Source organism: Talpa europaea (assembly GCF_964194135.1).
Source record: "Talpa europaea genome assembly, chromosome: 2".
In the NCBI taxonomy this organism is placed as follows: Eukaryota; Metazoa; Chordata; class Mammalia; order Eulipotyphla; family Talpidae; genus Talpa; species Talpa europaea.
In genome coordinates this window covers 3,206,762-3,229,297 of record NC_140068.1, presented here as the reverse complement: position 1 = coordinate 3,229,297, position 22,536 = coordinate 3,206,762, and the positions used below count along the sequence as shown (strand labels likewise).

The window sequence follows — 22,536 nt, the reverse complement described above, 5'->3', positions numbered from 1 at the left end:
CTACTTCAACTCTTGGATTTTATAAGGAAACTAAAGGTCTAAGAGATTATACTATTTTCTCAGGTGAGAGAGCTACCTTATTGGCACTGGAGCTCCTTGAAGCTGTTATTATACACTTAAGAGTTATTATTAAAAAGGAAGATGAAAGATATGTTAATCTTTTTTTTACACAAAAGCATGTTTGTAAAGTACAAAAAGAAATAAAATTCCTACCATGTTACCAGTTGTCTGCAGTCTCAGAGGACAGAAACAGAATGAATCCTTCCTAAATTATCCTGTCTGTAAGGCCAGCATTACCTTAATACCAAAATTAGACAGAGACATTCCAAGAAAATTATAGATCAATATCTTTCACAACAGATGAAAAATCCTCACAAACTCTTGGTAAAATGACTGCAAAAGACTACAGAAAGAATTATATATGACATTCAAATGGGCTTTGTTCCTGGTATCCAAGGCCGATGCAGTAGTCAAAAAAAATTGATGTAATCCAAGCACATCAACAGACTAAAGAGGAAAATTCACATGATTTTATCAATAGATTCAGAAAAAGGTTTTGACAAAATCCAATACCCACTCATGAAAAAAAAAAATACCAGTAAACTAGGAATAGAGGGGAACTTCCTCAATTTCATAAAATCTATCTACAAAAACCCTGCATCGAACATTTTCCTTCATGGTGACAATCCTGTAACAGTAAGCACCAGCCAATGATGTCCCTCTTACTAATCCTTTTCAACATCCTACTGGGAGAGCAACCATGTAATGCACAGAAAAGGAAAAAGGTAAAGAGTGTAAGCAAAGAAACAATTGTTTTTGTTCACAGAGTATAAGCAGAAAATTAAAGAGAACCAACAACAATAACAAAAACACCTAGAACCAATGAGTGATTAAAGCAAGTCTGCAGGAAACAAAACTAACATACAAAAGTCATTTACTTTTCTATATGTCAACAATGAACAACTAGAATTTAAAATTAGAAATCTAGTACCATTTACTATAGCACACTTCCTCCAAAAAAAAAAAAAAAAAAAAACTTAGTTACAAATCTAACAAAAAGCATATAAGCGCTGTATGAGGAAAGCTATGAAACTTGGATGAACAAAGTCATAGGACTACATAAATGCAGAAATTTTCATATTCAGGAATAGGAAGACAAAAGAGTCAGGATGCCAGTTTTTCCCAACTTGATCTACAGATTTAAAGTAATTACAATCAATCCTAGCAAGCTTGTTTTATGGACCTTGACAAACTGATTTGAATGTCTGCATGGAGAGGTAAAGGACCCAGAAGACAGTTTTGAGGCAGAACATTCTAGCTGACTTAAAAACTTACATAAAGCAACAGTAGGGATGACAGAAGACAGTATTGGTAGAATTATAGATGAATGCAACAGAACAGAAAATGCTGAAATAGACCACAAATTTAGTCTACTGGTAATAGTATGGAGCAAAGATAACTTTTCCACAAAGACTATAGTCCTGGAACAAGCAGGCATCTCCAGGTTAAACAGTGAACATAGACCTTTCCACCCCTCAAAAAAATGAACTCAGAAAGATCATAGATCTACATGTAAGACATAAAACCATTAAACTTCTAGAAGATAACAAAGGAGAACACCTAGCTGTCATTGGGTATGACATGATGTTTTAGATAAAATAACAAAGGAGCAATCTACGAAATAGTTGGAAGTTGAATGTCATCTAAATTGAAGACATTTGTTCCACAAAAACAAGGTGAACACTAGGATAAGATAAGCCCCAGACTGGGAGAAAATGTTTGCAAAAAATACATCTGCAATGGATGGTTACCCAATATATACAGTGCTCTCAAAACTCAACAAGAAGAAAACAACCTGACACAACCTGACAAAGAAGACAGACAGATGGAAAATAAGCACATGGAGAGACATTACACATCACAGGTCATCAGGTAAAATGAAGTTCTAAACCAGAGACACTACTGCACCACCCTTAGAACAGCCAGTATCAGGAGTACTGACAACACCAAATGCCGGTGAGAGTGTGGAGCTACAGGAATTCACTCTTTACTGGTGGAAGTGCAAAATGATAGACTCACTTTGGAAGAGAGTTGGACAACTTATTGTAAAATCAAACATATTTTTACCATATAATCCAAAAATCACCCTCTTTGTGATTTACCAAAGGAGTCTAAACTTACATTCCCACAATGGCCTGCACACAGATGTGTATCTCAACTTTATTCACAATTGCTAACACTTAAAAGCAGCACACACATCCCTCATTGGATGAGTGGATAAATAAACCGTGGTCCATCCAAATAATGGAATATCATTCACTGATAAATGACCTATGAGGACATGAAAAGACACAGAGGACGCAAAGCTAAAGAACAATCTGAAAAGGCTGCAAACTTATGATCCGACTCCGTTACACTCCGGAGAAGGCAAAGCTCTGGAGACAATAAGAAGTTAGGGGTTGCCTGGAGCAGAGCAGGGCACCCAGAAATTTTAGGCAGTGAAAATACTCTGTATGATATTAAAAGGATGGGTGTGCTGTTACACACTTGCGTAAACTCACAGACTGCATGACACCAAAAGTGAACCGTAAAGCAAACTTTACTTCAGTTGATTATGATGTGTTAACACAGGTTGATTTTTCGGTTAAAAAAAAAAAAATACTTGGATGAGTGTTGTCGCTATGAAGGAGGCCTTGCTGGATGGGGATAGGAGATATATGCAAGGTATATGTACTTTCTCATAATTTTGTTGTACATCTAAAAATACTCTAAAAAATAAAGTTTTACCTTGCATTAGTATGATACAGGGCGCACAGAAAAAAATATTTAAATTATTTAGACGCTACCATTCACATCCAGTTTTAATCTATTATGTAGTTAACTGTGTCTAATTTCAGTTAATGTTGTTTGATAGATACAGGTATAAATATACAAAAACCAAACTTTTATTTTCAAATCTGCAATTTATAATGACTTTTGATTTATTGCTAGGAAGATATATTAGGCCAACATCAAAACCAAAGGAATACATTTCAACTTAACCTCACAAGTCAGTAGACCGTTAACAGAGGACACACTGATATTATGAACAGTGACTGAGAAAGTGAATGCTGAGGTCGGACCTGTTTTCTGGACTCTTCTAGAGCTTTAAGTTTTGCGATCTTCTTTCATACAGAAAACACAAATAAGCAAGTGAGAAATGTTCAAACTTGCTGAAAGTAATAAAATACCACAAACATTAATGACAAATTAATTTCCTTTAGCAAATGAGAAAAAACTGAAAACGTGAGCCCAAAGCTGGAAAAGATGCCAGGGTCTTCTCTGACCCAAGCAGTCACAGTCTAACTGGGGTGATCATTCTGGAAGGAGATGTGGCAAGATGCATCAAGAACCTTAACCTTGCCATTGACCTTCTGTCTCCATTTCTAAGACTGTGCTTTTAGAGGGAATGTTTGCATGCTTTCAATACATATTTTTAAATGATTAATGACTGAAATCACCAGCTATAGGAACGTGAGGTATGCAGAGCAACGCCACATGATGGACTCTTTTTTTTTTTTTAAAGAGGCATGTATTTTTATTTATTTGTTTGTTTGTTTGTTTGTACATGCACTGGGTACAGTCAGAAGCGCGGGAGGGTGAGAGAATTCACCAGAGCCAGAGCGGGGAGCAGAGCAGGCAGAAGGACCGAAGGACACTGCTGAGGGGAGCAGCGGGCGGCAGGAGGGGTCTGCGCGCCATGTGGGACCCTCCTCCGGTGGCCGGGGAGCAGCCGGGGATCGAACCGGCGCCGCAAAGGCCACGGGCAGCTTCGCAACCCAGTGCTCAACCGCTGCGCCACCGGGGAGGCCCCTTGATGGACTCTTAAGCACTTACTTTTAAATGAGTTTTCCGGGAATACTAAGTGGCAGGGACAATTTATTATTATGCCATGTTAAATGAAAAAATCCAGATACAAAGCTATGTCTCCCCTATGACTACACACAGTGTGAGCACGTGTGTGAGCGTGAGCACACACATGTACACATACACACAAACACCACCTACACCTGCAAATCCTAGGCATATTCAAGGCACTGGAGAGAATTAAAACAAAATCTTACTAGCTGGGAAGGTGAAAATTCCTAACATTTTTGTAGTTTATTGTGAAGTAATTATTTATAAAGTAAAAAATAAAGCATGAGCAGAAACAATATCCAGAAAGGCCATCAAAGTGTAAGGTAGAATACTGGGGTGTCCTGTGTGGGCTTTTTCAACATCCCAGTGCATAAATCCAACAACACCACGAGACAGAGCACCCTCCTCCAATGCCTTAGAGAGAAGAGACCTGGTCACTCCAGTGGCTGATGACACTCACCCACTTAAATAGAACCAGATACAGTAGCTTCTATTTAAAGCCCCCGCCACACACACACAAAAAAGTAAGTAATAGGGCAATTTTTTTACTGCAACAGACAAAATTATTTTTCCAGTAATTATCTCCCTTTGCATTTGGGAAGTGGTTCATTTCCTGCAAAGGATGTTGTGAGTTAGTAACATAAAGGTGACAGCTTCCCAGTGGGGGCCGCGCAGGGAGGCACCCACCCTAAGAGCAGGCGCTGTTCTCACATATGTCAATGCCACCTTTATCACATTTAACGGAAGGGAGGTTGTTCTCTACTCACTGGCCGGCTGCGTTCTGACTTATGGAAAAGTGTTTTGACTTTCTTTTTTGAAAAACTGAGAAGTGATTTAAGTCACCTTTTGCTTTCAGAGCCCTGGAGCCCTCACTGTTAGCATTTTTCAGCCCTTTTCCTAAAATCAGCTGTTCCTCCTGCAGGTGGAAACCCCGCCACAGTGGTCACTCCCCGGCCCAGGGAGGCAGGCGCTGCAGCTTGGGCCCCAGGCGGAGCTGCCTGCCCCACGGGGGCCAGACCAGCACCCACAGGCACCACCTTCCTTCCCTTCTTGGAAACAAGTTTGTTCAGATAGATGTTGTTTGGGTTTTAGGCTCCTATGGATCAATTAATTATTTCAGTTAATTAAAGAACAGAAGCGCCATGTCAGTAGTAGCTATTCCTGCTAATCAAGGACCCACAGAGTTTAAAGTAACTTTAAAGGCCACGCGGTGGGTCCCAAAGGCCTCGGAGAGACCACCAGGGTGCAGAGCGGCCTCTGCTTCAACGGCTGGAACAAGATTCTTTGAACCTACTCACTAATTCACTTTGCTGTTTCACTTCAAAATACCAGGGCGAAGACCCGTCTACCACAATGTGAGCTCCTGGTCAACCTCAAAGAACCCAGGATAGTTTCTCATTTGAAAAGTGTGGCCTAAGGAGCGGACTCCAGCTGTCTACTCTGCAGATGCAACAGGCCCTTGTTGTCTACTTCTATCCTTGGCTCAAATTATAACTCACGTCTGGTGGATCACCCTTTCATGGTATTCAGTGAGATCACCAGGCCCAACATGCTTTTTATTTTTTTTTTGGGGGGGGGCCATGAATCTAAATGCATACTGAGGGGTGGGTGGAAAAGTGAAATGGACAGAAAAGAAGCTTTAAATACAGAACGTCATGGCGTCCATACACCGTTATGTGTTACCTCTCGGTTCAGCTCAGAAGTCCCTGACATCAAGCCAACCCGCATGCTGGCGTCGGCTACCACGGCGAGGACTGGCCATTTTAAATCATTTCATCACCTCGAAGCATGGGCTGTCAAACCTGGCGCACAGCACCCCCAGCCCCCCGACACCGGCACCCCGCGCCCTGCGGGCCCACCTGACGTCGGTGCAGGCGATGCAGGCGATGCCGCGGCTGTTGGTCGTGATCAGGTTCAGAGCCACCGACGTGTCCCTGTCCGAGGTCGGGTGCGCGCCGCACTTGAAGAAGAACTCCTGCGGAGACAAGAGCCGGTCACCGCGCGCCTCGGCCACCTGCCCGGCTGGACATGCCGCAGCGGGTCCTCCCCAGGTCAGCACCAGCCTTGGGGGCAAATGGGGCACACGCCGGGCGAGCAAGCCCCCAAGAAAGGGAGCCCCTGGGCACGCAGTGACCCACCGGCGGCCGGGAGCCTGAGGTGCAGCCAGGACCAGCCCGGCTTCCTGGGGCGCAAACACCTGCCTGACCACAGCTGGACCCCACCGTCGGGCCCAGGTGCGGGCAGGAGCCGGGGCCTCTGTCCACCCCGCGGGGTTGCAGCCCAGACCCCACCACGGCCGCACACGCCCAGCCCAGCCCAGCCCAGCTCAGCCCAGCCCGACAGGGGCCTATGCCGTCCTGGCCCATCTTCAGCAGCCCAGAGCTCCTGGGAGACCCTGCTGTCCACCCCCCTCAGGCAGCTGGAATGTTCCAGAACAGAACATCTCACACACCGCGGGGTGTTTGGCCAGTAACTGCTTCCTGCCAGTCTCCTGCCTTCCCCAGCAACCTCGGCCAGGCCACCTTTCCTGCGATGGCGCAGCTCAGTGCAGATGTTGCAGGGCAACCCCGATGTAACACGGGCTGCCTGACTGTGGGTCCTCACCTGGGCGCTCAAAAGGGCCTTACCCTGCAGGTGCACGCAAAAGGTTAGCAAAAGGTGTATTTACAAGGGAAGGAGAACAAGGAAATGTACAACTCAGGGGCAAAAAGAGGGAGGTAAATTCTTAAAATGCATCCTACCTGTTGGCAGACCTGGACTCCCAAATGACCCCCCCCCCCAAACCTGCCTGGCCAAGAGCAGGAGCCAAGACAGTCAGACCCCATCACATGGCTGGTTATTAACCCCAGCGCCAGAAAATGGCTGCTTAACTCCGCCCTCAGGTCCTCGCAGCCTTCCTCTGGGGATCCTGGGATTTGTAGTTCCTAGTGTCTGGATGGAGGGGGGGGGGGCGTCCATAAAACCTGTATGGAATTTGCTCAGGACATCCTTTCCCCCTAACACAGAGATGTCCCTGGTGGAAGACACTGTGGCCACCTCCACCGATGCCACAGCCAGACCCAGGCAGAACAGGACGCAGGCCCTGCAGGACACATGGACAGCCCTCTCCCCGCAAGACACACGGATCCCCCCTTCTGCAGGACATACGGACAGCCTCCCCTCATCCCACCCCATTCCCAGCGCAAAGGGACAGGAAGACAAGAACCACATTTGCGGTGAAACCTGGGGGTGCAGCCCATGATGGGGAGGGGTGCCTGCCAGAGCTGACTCTGCAAGTGCCCCTCAGGACTCCTGAGACCTAGTGCTGCCCTGGATAAGGGGGTGACCAGGGACTAGAGGCGCAGGGGTACAGAGAGGATTACCAGCTTGAGTCTGAAGTTCTCAACCTCCAACAGCGGAGGCTGAGCTGGGAGGGGCGGGGTGGGTGGGGACGGGGTGTGGGCGGCGGAGCACCCGGGTCTCCGCACAGTCTAGGCACCCCTGGGAGCCCAGGCTGGGATATTCAAAACAACCTGTCACCCCACAACTCGGGGCTAAAACCAACAGGACAAGCGAACACGTGTATGAGCCAGAGCTGAAGAACCTGTTAATGACAAGGATAAGGGTCCGCCAGGCTCAGCAAGGAACAGCTGCATCGCCCTGTCACCTCCAATCCGTGCCAGTACCGCACCCAGCGTGACCCCTAAACCATAACAACATGCAGGGGTGTTACAGGGCAGGGAGGGGGGTACCCCAGAACTCCCAAACCTGCCTGCTCTAAAATGAGTTCTGCCATCCACCACATCAAGACAAATATATGGCCCTTTAATGGAAAGGGACTTGAAGACAATTAGTGAGCAATACAGACAAGACAGAATATAGTTTCCAAATCAAACACCCACAGTTACCCGTCCCCCCGTGGTAAAAGTTCACCCAAACAGGATTGGCTTAGAGCAAGGCCCGAAAGCTGCCACAGTCTAAAGTACCTTCTGGAGGAGAACCATAGAAAAGGGTCAGAATATTCAGACAAGTCTGGGAGGAAAAGAGCAAAATCAAAATTAAGATCAACGCTGCCATTGTCACCTCCCCACGGACCTCTTGCCCACGGCTGTTCCAACCAGTCCAGGACCAAGAAGCAAGTGCAGTTTCTTCACGTGTCTCTGCTACATGGGCCTCCTTCAGGGCTCCTGGCTCCACATCCTGCTTCCTTCCTCCTCCAGTCTCCTCTGCAGCTTCCCTGCCTCCCTGCTCAGCCGGAACCTCCCTTTTCCTGGGGACCACCCCGTCACAGGAGAAGAGAGTGACAAAATGGGCCACGAGGACGTGCTGAGACTGGACTGTCCATGGTCACCCAGAGCCCATCCCTCACGAAGCGCAGCAAACCCGCAAAAACCACACCCACAGCTGTGACACGTAAGATGACAGAAAGGAACCTAAGCAAAACACACAAGGAAGACTCCGACAAAGAAGATAAGACGACCCCAAAAACCTAATAAACAAAAAAATAACAAAATGGCAAATAACCACTGAGGTGCCCGTGGCGGGGTCACAGAAGAATCTGTACACCACACGCATTACTTGGCCCAGGAAAAGTATTCTCCCTTCACCCTGGACTTGTTATCCACAAACTTCTATAAAAACTGTAGCTCTGAAAGGTTTGGCTAATTCAAGGAGCCATTTACAAGCATTTATAAGCGTTACTCACAAGAGCTGAGAGTTGGCAACGACCTCAGCATCCCTCTCTGAATGACTGGCGAGCGCGCCATCCTTCCCCCGGGGAATACGACTCAGCTACAGGCAAGACAAGACGAGGCCCCGCCGTTCGCAACCACATGGATGGAGTTGGAGGGGATTATGCTCAGTGACATACGTCGGAAGAGGAAAGACAGAGGTTGGACGATTTCATTTGCATGAAGGAAACAAACCAACAAAGGGACACACAAAACTAAACACAATTTGACTTTAAGAACAAAATAATGGTTGCGAAGGACGGGAGAAGCGTGTGGGCGATCAGGTAAGAGGGCCGATTCTAGGATGCAGGATGGAAGCCAGACTCTTGGGGCGAAGCTGCCGCGGGAGATATGTGGGTTGCTCTTCAGTTCTTACACCCTGTTCTAAGTCACCTCTACTTCCCCACACTTTTGTTGTCATGTTTTCTTTTTGCAGGACATAGGTTTTCTCCCACTTTTTAAACTCTGCACTGGCGGCTGGAAGCAGTCAAGGGCGATATACATAGGACTGTGGCCATGTCCTCATAAAGCTTGATGGATGCAAACATATGGCCGACGGATGTTGCCAACTCATCACAGATTGTCCACCCCTGCTGGAGACGCTGGGACGTTTGTGGGTCGTCGTATTTGTACCTGTGTCCTAATAGTAGTTGGCATAGGCCGGGCATTAGGTATATTTTCTTAAGTAAAACCCCGACGGGCTGGCTAATAAACGCTGCTGGCTCCTTTCACACGCGTGACAGCGCTGCCCTTCATTTGCTCTTTCCTTCCTTGGCAGCTCCCCCGTGCCAGGCCGGAGTCAGTGGGCAGCACCTGTGGGTCTCCAACCCCAGGGAGCGCAGGAATCACCTGCAGGCAGCAGAGGGGCGGGAGACGCTGTGGGCCGCACCCCAGATCTTCACTTCAGCGGTCCGAGGCAGAGCGAAGACTTGGCGTTTCTGCCACACTGCCAGGTGGGGATGCTGGCAGCTGTAGACTGTTTATCACCTCTGCAAGCCATGCCCTGTGCCAGGTAAAGTACGCCCCTTCCCACCTTCTGGAGTGGGAATTGTCCCAAAGTCAGTCCCAGGCTCTTACCTGCGTGCTTCTTGCCAGCCCAGTGGGCCGGGGTGGACTGCCAGTCAGCCTGTGGGCTCCGCAGGGGCAGGTGCTGCGTGGCGGAGGCCTGCAGTCTGCAGGGGGTGTGCCAGCAGCCTCGAGTAACAGAGGGGTGGTTCTTAGGGCGCTGCTTAGGGGTGCCTATGCCAGGCTGCCCAGCAGGCCGGGCCCCTCCCTACAGCAGCACAGAGGTCACACTTCAATGGTTTCTCATCTTTTTCCACCTGGAACGCCACCTTTTCCACTCAATCTTTTAAGCACTACAAATCCTTGAAAGGCCAGTGCAAGGGGATTGGAGAAAAAATTTAAAGCAATTCCTGCCAAAACAAAAAGTTTAGAGGACGTGGCTGGCCCTGATGAAATACACTGAGCGAGCCGGGCCTGCTTTTTGCAGACATGAAAAAAATCCTCACTCATAACACAAAGTAATTCCCCCAAAAGAGCTGAGCTGGCTGGACCACTGAGAAGCATTTCATATACAGATAAATAGATCGCACTTGTATTTTTTCTTAGCTTGCAGAAAACTAGTGGTAGATAGTCCGCTAACAAATCACAAACTGCTTTAACACCAGATAAAATGCAGCTAGATAAAAACCAAAATCCTTTTGGGGGGGGGAGTGTTTACAGACAGACGTATGAGAACTTCCTGCTGTTTTAAAACAATCCAGCAATTCACATGCTATGATATCACTAAAATACAAACGACCAGTTGTACATTAGTGTGTGTGTCGAGAGAGAGAATTTCAGTGCTGCTTCCACCAGTTTTTATGAAAGGAGGTACCAGAATGATTGGCGGGTGGCGGAGGGTCTGCGATGTCCCCAGCTTGCACGCTGACAGCTGAGTCTGCTGCAGTGTCGTGGGCGCTGGGCTGGCAGGAGACACAAGACTCCTGGGTCGCAAAGGCCTGCCTGATTTGGGGCCCAGGCAGAAAGAAGTATGGACGTCATGATGACTCATTTCCCTGCACCCCAGAAAGCAGCAGAGGGGCAGGTGAGCTAGAAGCTGAATGTACAGAGCTCCTGCATCCTGGCTGAGGACCCCAAGTGTGGGGAGCCCAGACCTTTCACAAAGGAGCCGTGAGCAAGCCTTTGTCATGAGGGACACACAGCAGTATTTATTCTTTTTTTTTTAAAGATTTATTTATTTATACAAGATCCGGGGTACAGGCCAGATGCGGGGGAGAGTGAGAGGGTTCACCAGAGACAGAGTGGGGAACAGAACAGGCAGATCCACTGAAATACACTGCAGAGGGGAGCAGCGGGCGAGACAGGAGAGGTCTGCTCGCCATGTGGGTTGCTCCGAGGCCGGTGGGGATCGAACCGGCGCTGCAGAGGCTGCGGACAGCTTCACCACGCTGCGCTCAATCGCCTGCACCACCAGGGAGGCCCCTACACAGCAGTTTTTATACTGGATAATAAGCGCCCCGCTGCACGGCTCCCCTGCAAAGATGGCCTAGGACAGTGGGGCGGGGCGGGCCTTCCCCACAAGGAGCACCCAGCAAGAGCCCTGCACGAGGCCCTGGGACAGCACCTTGGTCTGCGGCCTGGCTGCTCAGCGTGCCGGGCGCATCCTGCCCTGTCAGTCAGAGGGTTCGGGTTTTCAAAGCCTTTGTGCTATTTCCCGTCTCTGTTCAAAACACACAAACAATAATGCAAAGCCAAACACAAGTGAGAAGAAGTCCTAAAATTTTAATTTAAACATGTAAATAATTTAAAAATTCTTCCTTGGGAATCCCATCTGGCTTCCACGAGGTTGTCATCTCGCAGACGGCTGCATGCTTCTTTGGGGGTAACTGTCTGTGAATTGTGACTTTCTCTATTTTGTTTCTCTGGATTGTTCACATTAAAAAATCAAGGAGGAAGCTGGAAAAGTCCAGTGTCCACTCGACTTGGTGAGGAAGCAACACACCGTGGGACCCGGTCATCCGGGCACACGGCCCCTCTCACCCCACAGGGGCCTGGGAAGCCCCACAAGGCGGCTGTGACAGCGCTAAGCCCTGGGCAGGCTGCTGTGGGGTCGGGTGTTTCTGGGTGCTGGGGGTTGATGGCATCTGAGACGCTAGAGAAACTGTCCCCTGTGCGGGCAGCAGGAGGCGATCTCTCAGCTCCCCGGAAAGCAAGGGGGATCCGCAACTGGGGCCCACCCACCTGTCACTAGGGCCAGCTACAAACAAAGCTGAAAAACAAAAGCAAAAATAATCCCACGTCCCATTAAGTCAAAGGAGGCGGCGGTGAGGCAGGCGTGGTGGCTGCCACGCGGGCCCTCGCGGGGCCTGTGGGCTCGGCCCGGGAAGCCACGGCTCGGATGGAGTGAAAATCTAAGACAGTCAATTCTGTTTTGTTTTTTTCAAACAACAGTGTAAACTAGTGTACAAATGAAAAAGGCCCTAGACAAGGACCTTAAAAATGTGCTCGGCTTCACGAGGTGACCGTGTTAAACGCCGAGTTTCCACCTCAGAGCCGGAGAGAAGAGCCGACGCCCCGCACAGACGTGTCCTTCAGGCTGACGGGAACGCACTCGCGCTTTCCCGCGTCCTGGGGACAAAGCTCTGATCCTGCCCGTCGGTCCACTGTGCGTGAGTTCTGACCCTTCAGCCTGACTCCCTCGCTGCCTCTCGTCCCCACGCGGAGGCCCGGCCCTGCCCCCAGCAGCCCCATCACACCCCGAAGCCCGGGGGGAGCTGGCACCGCCTGCCTGGAGCTCACCACGTGTCTCACAGCCAACAGGGGCGGCAAAAACCAGTATGGGAGGAAGACACAAACCAGCGAAATCTGACAACTGGATTAATACCAAGAATGGAATTGGATGAAGGCGTATTGATCAGGAGCTAATGAGTCAGCTGCAACACAAATGGGCGTGTTCCAAATGTCCATGAAAACAGCTCAACACAATCTGGGGTCCTGAACCCAAACAAAGGAACGGGGAGACCTACTTCTTGTGTTCATGAACCGTCTGGAAACTTCTATTGCACTCCTAAGGCCATTCGTCCATGCTTAACAATCATGTTTTCCGAAGAGAATACCGCGTCTTCCACTACAGAGAGCAAGACACCACGCTTGACTCCGAGTCCTCCTGGGCTGGTGTCCGCAGAGGGAAGCACCTTCCTCTAGGCGGAATCAGTCCTGTGGGCCCAGGTCGCCGACCCAGCGCCTCTGAGGCTTGTAGGAAGCGATTCACAGGGCAGCCATTTGCATGGGTCAGGGGCAAACTGAGGAGAGCAGGGTCAACACTAGGGCTTCCGCTGTAGGAATTTAATATGGGTGGGAGCCCAGGAGAGTTAAATGGGGACGGGAGTCACCCCTAGATGAGAAGCATGAGGGGGCTCCAATCGCCGGGGCTGGGGTTCCGTGGCAGAGGAAGGCCTTCCCTCCTGGCTTCCTCCTTGGCGCTACCCACACCCACTTCCCACCAGGCCTCCCCTGGGCAAAGACGCCTGAAGCAGGAGAGGAAGTCTGGAAGTTGGGGTTCCCTCGGCCACGTCCACCACTGAGCAGAGAGGGGGTGGGCAGCAGGTGACTGCAGCAGGCCAGGCAGAGCCAGGCTCAGGCTGAGGTCAGCTCCCAGCCTCAACTCCGGGAGGCAGCCATGAAGCAGCCGCGCGGGAGAAAAAAGCAATAATTTAGATGTGGCTCCCTTAGGAAAGGTACCTAAATATTTACGCTCAAGGAGTTTAATAAGCCTGTCAAAGATTATCCACCCAAACTTTCAAATGAGGCGAACGAGGACACCCTGAAGTGACGTCCTGGAAACGCGTCTGAATCCACATGACAGCATTCTCCGCGTCACCGAGTTACCATGACAACTGCCACACAGCATTCAGGCAAGGCTGCCGTCAGCGCCACGCCCTGTGCTCCCTCAGACCCGGGCCCTGCCAGCCTCCCCGGGTAGATGCAGGTTCTTTTCTAAGAAGCAACTGCTAGTTTTCATTAACCATTCGGAAGTTTCCCCTTTACCGCTAAACTGTCTTGATGTTCTTCAGCGACGCGTGATGGAGACAGCGTGGTCTCCTGCTGCGCAGGCACAGCCCTGAGCTCCCTGCGCTTTATGCTGAAGCCGTAGACTCACCTTGTTCTCCGGAAATCCAGGGTGTCATTTTATCAGTTTGGATCTAAAATAACTATACGATTTGTTAGAATTCATAGCACTTGCAGACTTGGCTAAGGTAACACTGCCAGCTGTAAAATTTGGTTCCACGTAGTTAAGCAAGTGAAATCTCCAAAGTTAATGAGTCTGTTATTGTGTTCAATAACAAGTTTGTTTTCTCTTAATAAGGTATTAACAAAGCCTCCAGATGATGTGCAAAGTTTAACAGGAGAAAGAAAATCAATATCCTTCCACAAAAAGCAAAAGCAGGTCACATCCTCACTGAGAAGGTCAGTTGCTACCTGTCTATGCGTCAACCACAAACAACGCCTTCAGGAGGCGGTCTGTCTCCTCAGAGCCTCCTGTTGGTTAACAACACATAAACACATTATGTGCATATAAATGGGTACACATGTGCATGCTTGAACACACACCATCGGGTGCATCACACACCAAGGCAAGGCACTGGAAGCTGGAGAAAGACTTAGACATGAGCCCAGCAGGGTGCAGCCCCGCCTTCTCACCACGCACAGCATTCGCTAACAACACAGCTATTACTATATTTCACAAGTATTTTTTAAATTGTGCCTTATTACCCAAGGTCAAAGTGCACACCAGGCCTGTTCTCTAAAATAATGTAGAGGGTTAATAAAAATTTAAAGGAAATTCCAAAATCCAAAAGGCTCTGAAAACATACGTTCCTGTCTCTAAATCTGGCGCTAAATTTAATCAATGGCAAAGCCAGACATGACCTTCCGTGACATTATTTCTAGTATGTATTTATTCAGTGATTCACACTTTTCACAGCAAAATTACCACTTGAAAAGCAGGGTGCAGACAATCCTAGAGAAATGTCAGTTGAAAATGCATGAATGGTGAAATCTTTCTAAAATTGAAACATTTCTAAATTTAAAATACTTCTGATCCCAAGGTCATAGATAAGTGACTATGATTCTGAAAAATAAAATTCTCTTGAATTCCCACTAATGCAGCTGACGGTCCTCCAAGTCCTACACACTATCCTCTATGAGAATCGTGACAGCGAGGCTTTTCCTTCAGCCCTACGTGGAGCTGCGTGTACTTGAACATGTACATACCACAGCCATGCCTGCCTCCTACACGTCCCTTCAGTGCCCCGGAGAAACAATGAAAAGATTTCCGTAGCGGAGCCATCCTGAGATCTGATTTCAAAACAAAAGCTGCACTCACAGCACCTTGTCTCCCCTCCACACTTGAGTTGTAAAGCCCTTCAGGTTTCTCACCAGAACTGTATTCCTGCAGTAGCGCCACTCTGGCAAAATGTGTTATTTACTCTGATTAGAATAAAAGAGGAAAACTGTTGAGGAAGACATATCAAATAGTTCCTGAAAGAGGAAAATAGAAGTTGTGGCTCCTTCTGAAGCTTATATACAAGGTAGGGCTTTATCTAGGTGACTTTGCACAGACACGAAGCAATGACTCTCACACCTTTAAGAGTTGCACCATCCTTCCTCCATAGCCCAGGGCAGACAGGTGAATGAGTTGCTCCGTGAGAACACACCATTCCTCACCTATGACCTTGGTTGGAGAACCTGAGTGAGAATCAAGTCAGTGCTCTGAAGGAAGGATAGAAATGGTGGCAAGAGATGGAGGGAAAGAGGCCGGGGATGGCATCTGTACCCTGGATCCAGCTGTACCTGCTTCCCTGGCAACTCAGTTTATCACCTTCACCTCCAGGAGTCACCAGTCTTCCAGGGAATATTTTACTCATTTTTTTAAAAAAGGGTGTGATTTTATCTCCTTGCTCAACCCTTGATGAGTGGCTGTGGAAACAAGGGTACGCAAAATCCCTGAGAGAGTCTGTTTGTGTCGGGGAGGAAGGTACAAAGCAACGGATATTTGCACTGTAGACGAACATGGCAAAAGCCAGACATGAGCTGGGGAGACAGGAAGAACAATGAGCAGCTGATGATGGGAGGATGAGAAGGCTTCACTTTCAAAGGGGCATTGAAGGTAAGAGTTCACCAGGTAAAGGTAAGAGTTCACCAGGTACAGGTAAAGGTAAAAGGTAAATTTTAAAAGGTAAGAGTTCACCAGGGAAAGACAGAGAAGGAGCCTGGGGGCAACGGTGAGCAGGAGCCAGGGCTGTGGGTTCGGAGACTGGTGGGAGCTGGGTGCCTGGGGGGGAAATTGGAAACCCAGACTTCTTTGCAGGAACCACTGACCCCTCCCATCCCTGGCAGGGGAGGAAGCTGGTCCTGACCCAACTCTTCACTGTCAATCTTCTACCAAAACAAAGAACTGAGGTGCGACAGCCAAGAATATGCACAGGGATGATTTCTTTGTTGCCAACTTTTAAAGGTCACCTTTCAAAACAGAGCTTTGATTGTCTGACTGAGCCCAGCATATAAACTTCCCAGACAAAGGTCCACGTTATCTTTCCACTGGGAAGCAAGCGCTTTCTTTGTTCTTTATTATCATGGAAGAAGCCATCACCTCCAGGGCTGTGCCCCGCAGGATAATGCATCACTGGGGACTTTGACAGCAAATGCTTTGAGGACACTGTTCCTATTTCTGAGCTTGTGTGCAACTACCTTGCTCTTTGCATTCCTTCAAGGGCCTGGAGGCCAACTGATGGGGGCTGGGAGGAAGGGAGGTGGGGAGGCACCACACCTGGGACAGGAGCCTGCACACGCACGGAGAGCAGGGGCTACGCACACACACTAGATGACTAAAGACAGTTGTCTTTAAACTAAAACTCTTGCTCTGAAATGAGAGTCCTGCCCCATGATGCCCGAGAGAGTGCTGGACAGGGACAATGGACGTGGTGTTATAGGGCAGGGAGAGGGGCAGCCCAAACCCCGCAAACCTGCCTGTTCTAAATGGGTTCTGCCATCCGCCGCATCAACACAAAACATAGGAGACTTTAATGGGAAGGAACTTTAATAAAACTAGGAAACAACACAGGAAAGGCAAAGAGTCTAGTTTCTAAATGAAGCACCCAAAGTCACCCGTCCCCTCGTGGGTCAAAGTCCATCCAAATGGGATTGGCCCAGAGCAAGGCCCCAAAGCCTGCCACAAGTCTAAAGCGTCTTCCAGTGGGGACCCACAGAAAAGGGTCAGAAATAACCAGACAAGCCCGGAAGGAAAAGAGCAAAATCAACATCAAGATAAAAGCTGCCATGGTCCCCTCCCCACGGGTCTCACCCACATCTGTGTCACCCCGTCCACGACCAAAAGACAAGCGCAGTTTCTTCACGTGTCTCTAGGCTCCACGCGCCTCCTCCAGGTCTCCTGGCTCCATCCTGCTTCCTTCCTTCCTCAGTCTCTTCTGCAGCTTCTCCTCTCCCCGCTCAGCTCCACCCTCCCTCGGGTTGGGCAGGGAACCTCCCCCTTTCTTGGGGACCACCCTGTTACGTGGCAGGGTCAAGATGACCAGGAGGCTGATAACAAACTCTGGGGGCTGAACGTGATGACTACCAAGAACATCAACTGCGATGGGCTGTTCTGATGAATGGATTTGCTTGTGACTGTGTTACACACTTTATAAAAAGGCCAGCCTGAGAGGAGACGGCAGGGCGGTCCCTCCCTTCTCCCAGACCAAAGGCCGTGGGTGACTGTCTCTTCAGGGTGCGGTGCCCGCCCTTCTCTCAGATCAGTGCTCACTGATCTGAAAAATAAAAGCGCTTACAGATTTAGTTCCGCTCTCTGCTTACTGTCTTTTTGGTAGCGACAGGCAGCAGGTCCAGGCCTGACCCCACTAGCACAACCTTCCTGGAGCTTTGGGCCAGCCGTCAAAGTTGCACTGACTCCCCCTGATGGGTGTGGACTCCGAGCGTGGGCATCATGGCCAGAGGGCCAGGCTCCTCCTGAGGCTGAACTTATTCCCAGGAATTACTGGCCATTTCCGAAGTTTCTGGTTAACGGGTTGTCCACAGAAACGCAGTCCTTTCTCCTGAAGGTCTGATGTTCACTTGACTGGTTACTCACTCCAGTGTGGTGCTAGTTTTTCCTGAATTTCCACAGCATTCCAGGCAATTTGCGGGAATGCACGATCCCTCCATGTGTTAGGGGGAAAAGGATGTCCCAAAGCAAATTCCATATAGGCTTTGTGGACTCCACCCCCACCCCAGGTCAAAGTCAAAGACACTGGGAACTCCACATCCCATCCCAACCCAAGGGAAGGTGGCTGGGACCTGAGGGTGGGGTTCAGCAGCCAGGTGGATACAAAAGGCAGACACGTGGGCTTTGGGGATCCCCCATTTTGGCTCTCCGCCAGCTCGCAGAGTCTGGCCAGCTCTGAGAGTAACTTTGGGTTTCCAGGTCGTCGGATCGGGTAGGACGCATTAAAGACTTTATTTCCCTATTTTCTCCCTGAGTTGTATATTTTCCTTATTTCTTTTTCTCTTGTAAATAAACCTTTTATTAACCCTTTTGCGTGTGTCTGTAGTAGAGTATTCATAAGTCCCTTTAAAGCGCGCGGGTGAGGACCCACAGCCAGGAACCCGTTTAATATCGGGGTTGCTCTATAACAGCTTGGCGCCCAACGTGATTTGCAAGTTTCACCCGTGGTTGACCAGCCCAAAGTAATTTTTCTTGCATTGGTCACCATAAAAGCGCATTAGGTCTGCAGGACTCGCAGTGAAACTCTTTGTTTCACGTCTTGAAAAGTTTTTTTTTTTTTTTTCTCTGCGCATACGGCCGTTGTGGGTGTGGTTTTGACCCAAACGTGGCCTCAACCATGAACTTCAGCAGTTTAATCCCTAACTTGAGTTCTTTCAGTTTTTTTCCGGCCTTGAATTTAAGTAGCCTTTTTCCATTAAATATTACCACCAGTTTGATAAGTGTAAATAATTTTCCTTATTTCTTTTTCCTTGTAAATAAACCTTTTATTAACCCTTTTGCGTGTGTCTGTAGTAGAGTATTCATAAGTCCCTTTAAAGCGCACGGGTGAGGACCCACAGCCAGGAACCCGTTTAATATCGGGGTTGCTCTATAACACATGCACAGTAAGATCACAGTGACTCACGTGCCGCCCCGCTCAGTGTACAGGCCGAGTATGTCTTCTCTAAGTCTGCAGCCTCACGGGACGATAGGAGACAATATTCATTATTCTTACTGTTCTTTGTTTCCTTCTGGAGCTAAAGGTTTCACGAGTCTCATAATGTGTCCGTTTGGAAGGATGTAACCACATCCAAGGTATTTGCTAGTTTCATGTTTAGGCGAAGTTTCTCAGCTTCGGTTCTCTGGTAAATAAAAGATGCTCCAATATTTTGCTGCGAACGCAGACTGTTCCCTTGGGTCATCTCTCACCCCCACCCTCTGTTCCATGACAAGATTCCACCTCCAGGAGAGGGGACCGAAACAGATCTCTGTTAGCTGGTAATAATTTGCAAGAATCTGAGGAGACAGGTCATAATTTTGAAAATGCACAATGACTCATCACCTCTAGCGAGTGACTCTGTTCTCAGCGTCTTCTGGGAGGCCCTAGAAGCTGGCAGTGACAGAACACGTCTAATCAACAATGCACCAGCACCTTTTCATCTGTGACTCCCTGCTTAACTGTCCTCCAGACCAATGTTCAGGCCCTGAGAAGCCTTTGCAGGCTGGGCAACCTCACCAGTCTCTGCCCTCTGTCTCTTCCGGCCCCTCCCTTGTTCGAGGCCCCTCCCCATTCTAAGCCCTGCCCCCCTCAGGCCTCTCCGCCTCCCCAGACCCCTCCCCAGTTTTGCCCAAGAGCTGCCTTCTGCTCCCCTGAGGGCTGTGCTCCCTCAGGCTTCTGCTCCTGGCACAGGACTTGCTCCCACACAGCCTGAAACTTCCTTCTCAAATCTCACTCTTTTAAAAAATTGTGTTCATTTTGGGGTCACATTTTTGCTCTTCCAAATATGCACATATTCCACCTACATCCCACCCAACCACCCACACCCACACCCTCTCAAACCCCCAAGTGTCCTCAGGCTTCAGCTCACTCCTCACCAGCCCGCAAAGCCTTCCAGATGCCAGGCCGGGGTGCGGGGTGCTCCCCTGTCACCCTTAATTCTCCTGCTCAGTTCTTATCCGCCACATCACCTCCCAAGTTCTTGCTCCATGGGGCCAAGTTCACCTGCTTGTTTCCTGCCAGGTGCCCACAAGGGGTGTCCATGCAGTTGAAAGGAAACCTCTGTCAGGTATCTGAAGAGTGAGAAAGGCAAGTCCAGACTCTCAGGAATGGGGGCAACACTGGGCAAGCAGGTGCAGAGGGCATTCTGGGCTGCGGCGGGGGTATTCCTGCAAAAAGGGTTTTTCCTCTGTCTTTGGTTCTTCTGCAAATTCCTCTAGTTTTTTTTTATGCTTTGGTTCCTGTGGTTGATCCTACTGTGCCCCTCCCCCATCTAGAGGTGGCCGAGCAGAGCCCTCAGCCAGAACTGGGTGCGCTGCCAGCTTGCCAGCGTCCAGCCTGGCATGGGCAGTGGGAGAGAAACACCGCCTCTCGCAGCAGTAATTCACTCGGCCATAATAGAACTTGGTTTTGGCTACAAGCAAAGAGAAATATTGAACAATAAAAATACCCCAGCTTTAAAACATTTTAAATGACTTTAGACTTGGAATCTAAACTTTTCCCCCTCAAAAGTTCTTGTTTCTTCAGCAAGCAGAATTTAAAGCTTCTTTTTATTCTGTTTTCTTTATCGTAGGCAGCCCGGGCAGCCATAAACACTCTGCTTGAGACAAAAGCAGGCAAAGGAAAGGGCTTTATATACTTTAATAGTTTCTCGCATTCGCTGTATTTATTTTATTTCCTCATTAGAAAAGGAAGACTACAAGGTACGGTTTGTAAAGACACCTATGAACTCTACACATCCAGGGAAACTAAGATAAATAAAACTAGGAAATAGATGTTACACAGAGGTTTTACTATTAAAACTTTTTTAAAAAAATTATTTATGCATATAAGAGCTGGGGTACAGGCCAGGGATGTGGGGGGTGAAAGGATCCACCGGAGACAGAGTGGGGAACAGAACAGGCAGATCCACTGAAATCCACTGCTGAGGGGAGCAGCGGGGAGACAGGAGAGGTCTGCTGCGCCATGTGGGTTGCTCCCTGGCTGGCCGAGGATCGAACTCGTGCTGCAGAGACTGCAGTTTGCTTCATAGTGCGATGCTTAACCCTTTGCACCACCAGGGAGGCCCGATTAAGACTTTTTTTTAGACCAATATGAGGTTCACTGCAAAGTTGAGGGGCAGGTACAGAGAAATTTCTCATCTTTTCCCAGGCCCACAGTGCACAGCCTCCCCCATTACCAACATCCCCCCAGCCCAGAGTGATGTGTCTGTTACAACTGATTCCCCTGCAGGGACATATCATTGTCACCCAAGATCCACAGACGATCTTAGGGTTCACTCTTGGTACCGGGGCATGTTGTATGGGGCAGGAAAAAGGTGGACTAACATGTAACCATCGCAATAGTATCACGAAGCTACACATTTTTAATGACCCTAAAAATCCTCTGTGCTCCACCAATGCACCCTCCTCACCCCCATTTTCCAGAGCATCACATGGGTGGACTCACACAGTAACAGGCCACCGTTGCAGCCTGGTGTCTTTCACCTGTAACCTGCATTTATGCTGCCTTTATGTATTTTCATGACTTGCGAGCTCATTTCTTTTAAGTACTGATTAATATCCAGGAACTGAATGTATCAAGGTTTGCTTATGTATTTATTCATCATAAATGATGATGCAAATATTATATTAAAATATGAATGCACCTCCAGGGCTTACTTACGTAACTAATTCTTATAGCGATCACCTCTCTGCAGGTATTTTTCTAGATGTTAACTCTGCAGCAGGAGCAAGACCATCCTCACGAATACATTCCAGAGTAGAGGAGGCTTTGGTTTGCTTTCCAGGCATGTTGGCTGCAGTGAGGAGGCAAAGTGAGCATGAGGGATTTCCAAATACGAGGACGGCTCTACCTTAACAGACTCATCAGTTACTTCACGCCACCTGAAGCTTAAAGGAAGTGTGGAGGGGCCTCCCTGGTGGCACAAAGGGTTAAGCACAGCACTGTGAAGCTATCCACAGCCTCTGCGGCAGGAGTTCAATCCCCGGCTGGCCAGGGAGCTACCCACATGGTGCAGCAGACCTCTCCTGTCTCCCCGCTGCTCCCCTCAGCAGTGTATTTCGTCCATCTGCCTGTTCTACTCCCCACTCTGTCTCTGGGGAATCCTCTCACCCCCCCACACCTCTGGCCTGTACCCCGGTTCTTGTGTGCATAAATAAATCTTTTAAAAAAAGGAGGTGTGCGAGATCATGTCAAAGAGTAAACCCAAACTACCCAGAGTCCATTCCTAATAGTGTCCTGTATAAGATAAAAGTCATTTCAGCTACATTAAATGTGAAAAATAAAAGCCAGTACCATAACTTTGATGATTTGCCAAAAATTAATAATCAGATACTAAATTAAAACATTCACTAATATTAATATTATCCATGGCTGAATTAAAAAAGGAAGACATATTGTCAGGGGGAAAGGATGTCCTAAGCTAATCCCATACAGGCTTTGTGGACCCCACCCCCACTCCAGACCAAAGCCATCAGGACATGGGGAGAGACACATCCCGTCACCACCAAGGGGAAGGTGGCTGGGACCTGAGGGTGGGGTTAAGCAGCCAGGCTGGGTATAAAAAAACAAACACGTGGGCCTTGGGGGACTCGCTATTCCTCGCCTCCTGGCTACACAGCTCCTGGCTGGCGGCCAGCTCTCAGAGCGCCATTTGGGGTTCCAGA

At 48.8% G+C, this 22,536-nt stretch overlaps 1 protein-coding gene across 1 annotated transcript in view; it reads right to left on the bottom strand.

Moving 5' to 3' along the window:
• Window positions 1-22,536, bottom strand: part of PRKN (parkin RBR E3 ubiquitin protein ligase) — a gene marked incomplete at both ends in the record, with an annotated part of 806,365 nt that overhangs the window by 422,770 nt on the left and 361,059 nt on the right. The window contains one exon of the mRNA XM_084228791.1: window positions 5,757-5,872. Within this exon, the coding sequence (XP_084084917.1) occupies window positions 5,757-5,872 (116 nt within the window). The remainder of the gene's footprint in view (window positions 1-5,756; window positions 5,873-22,536) is intronic.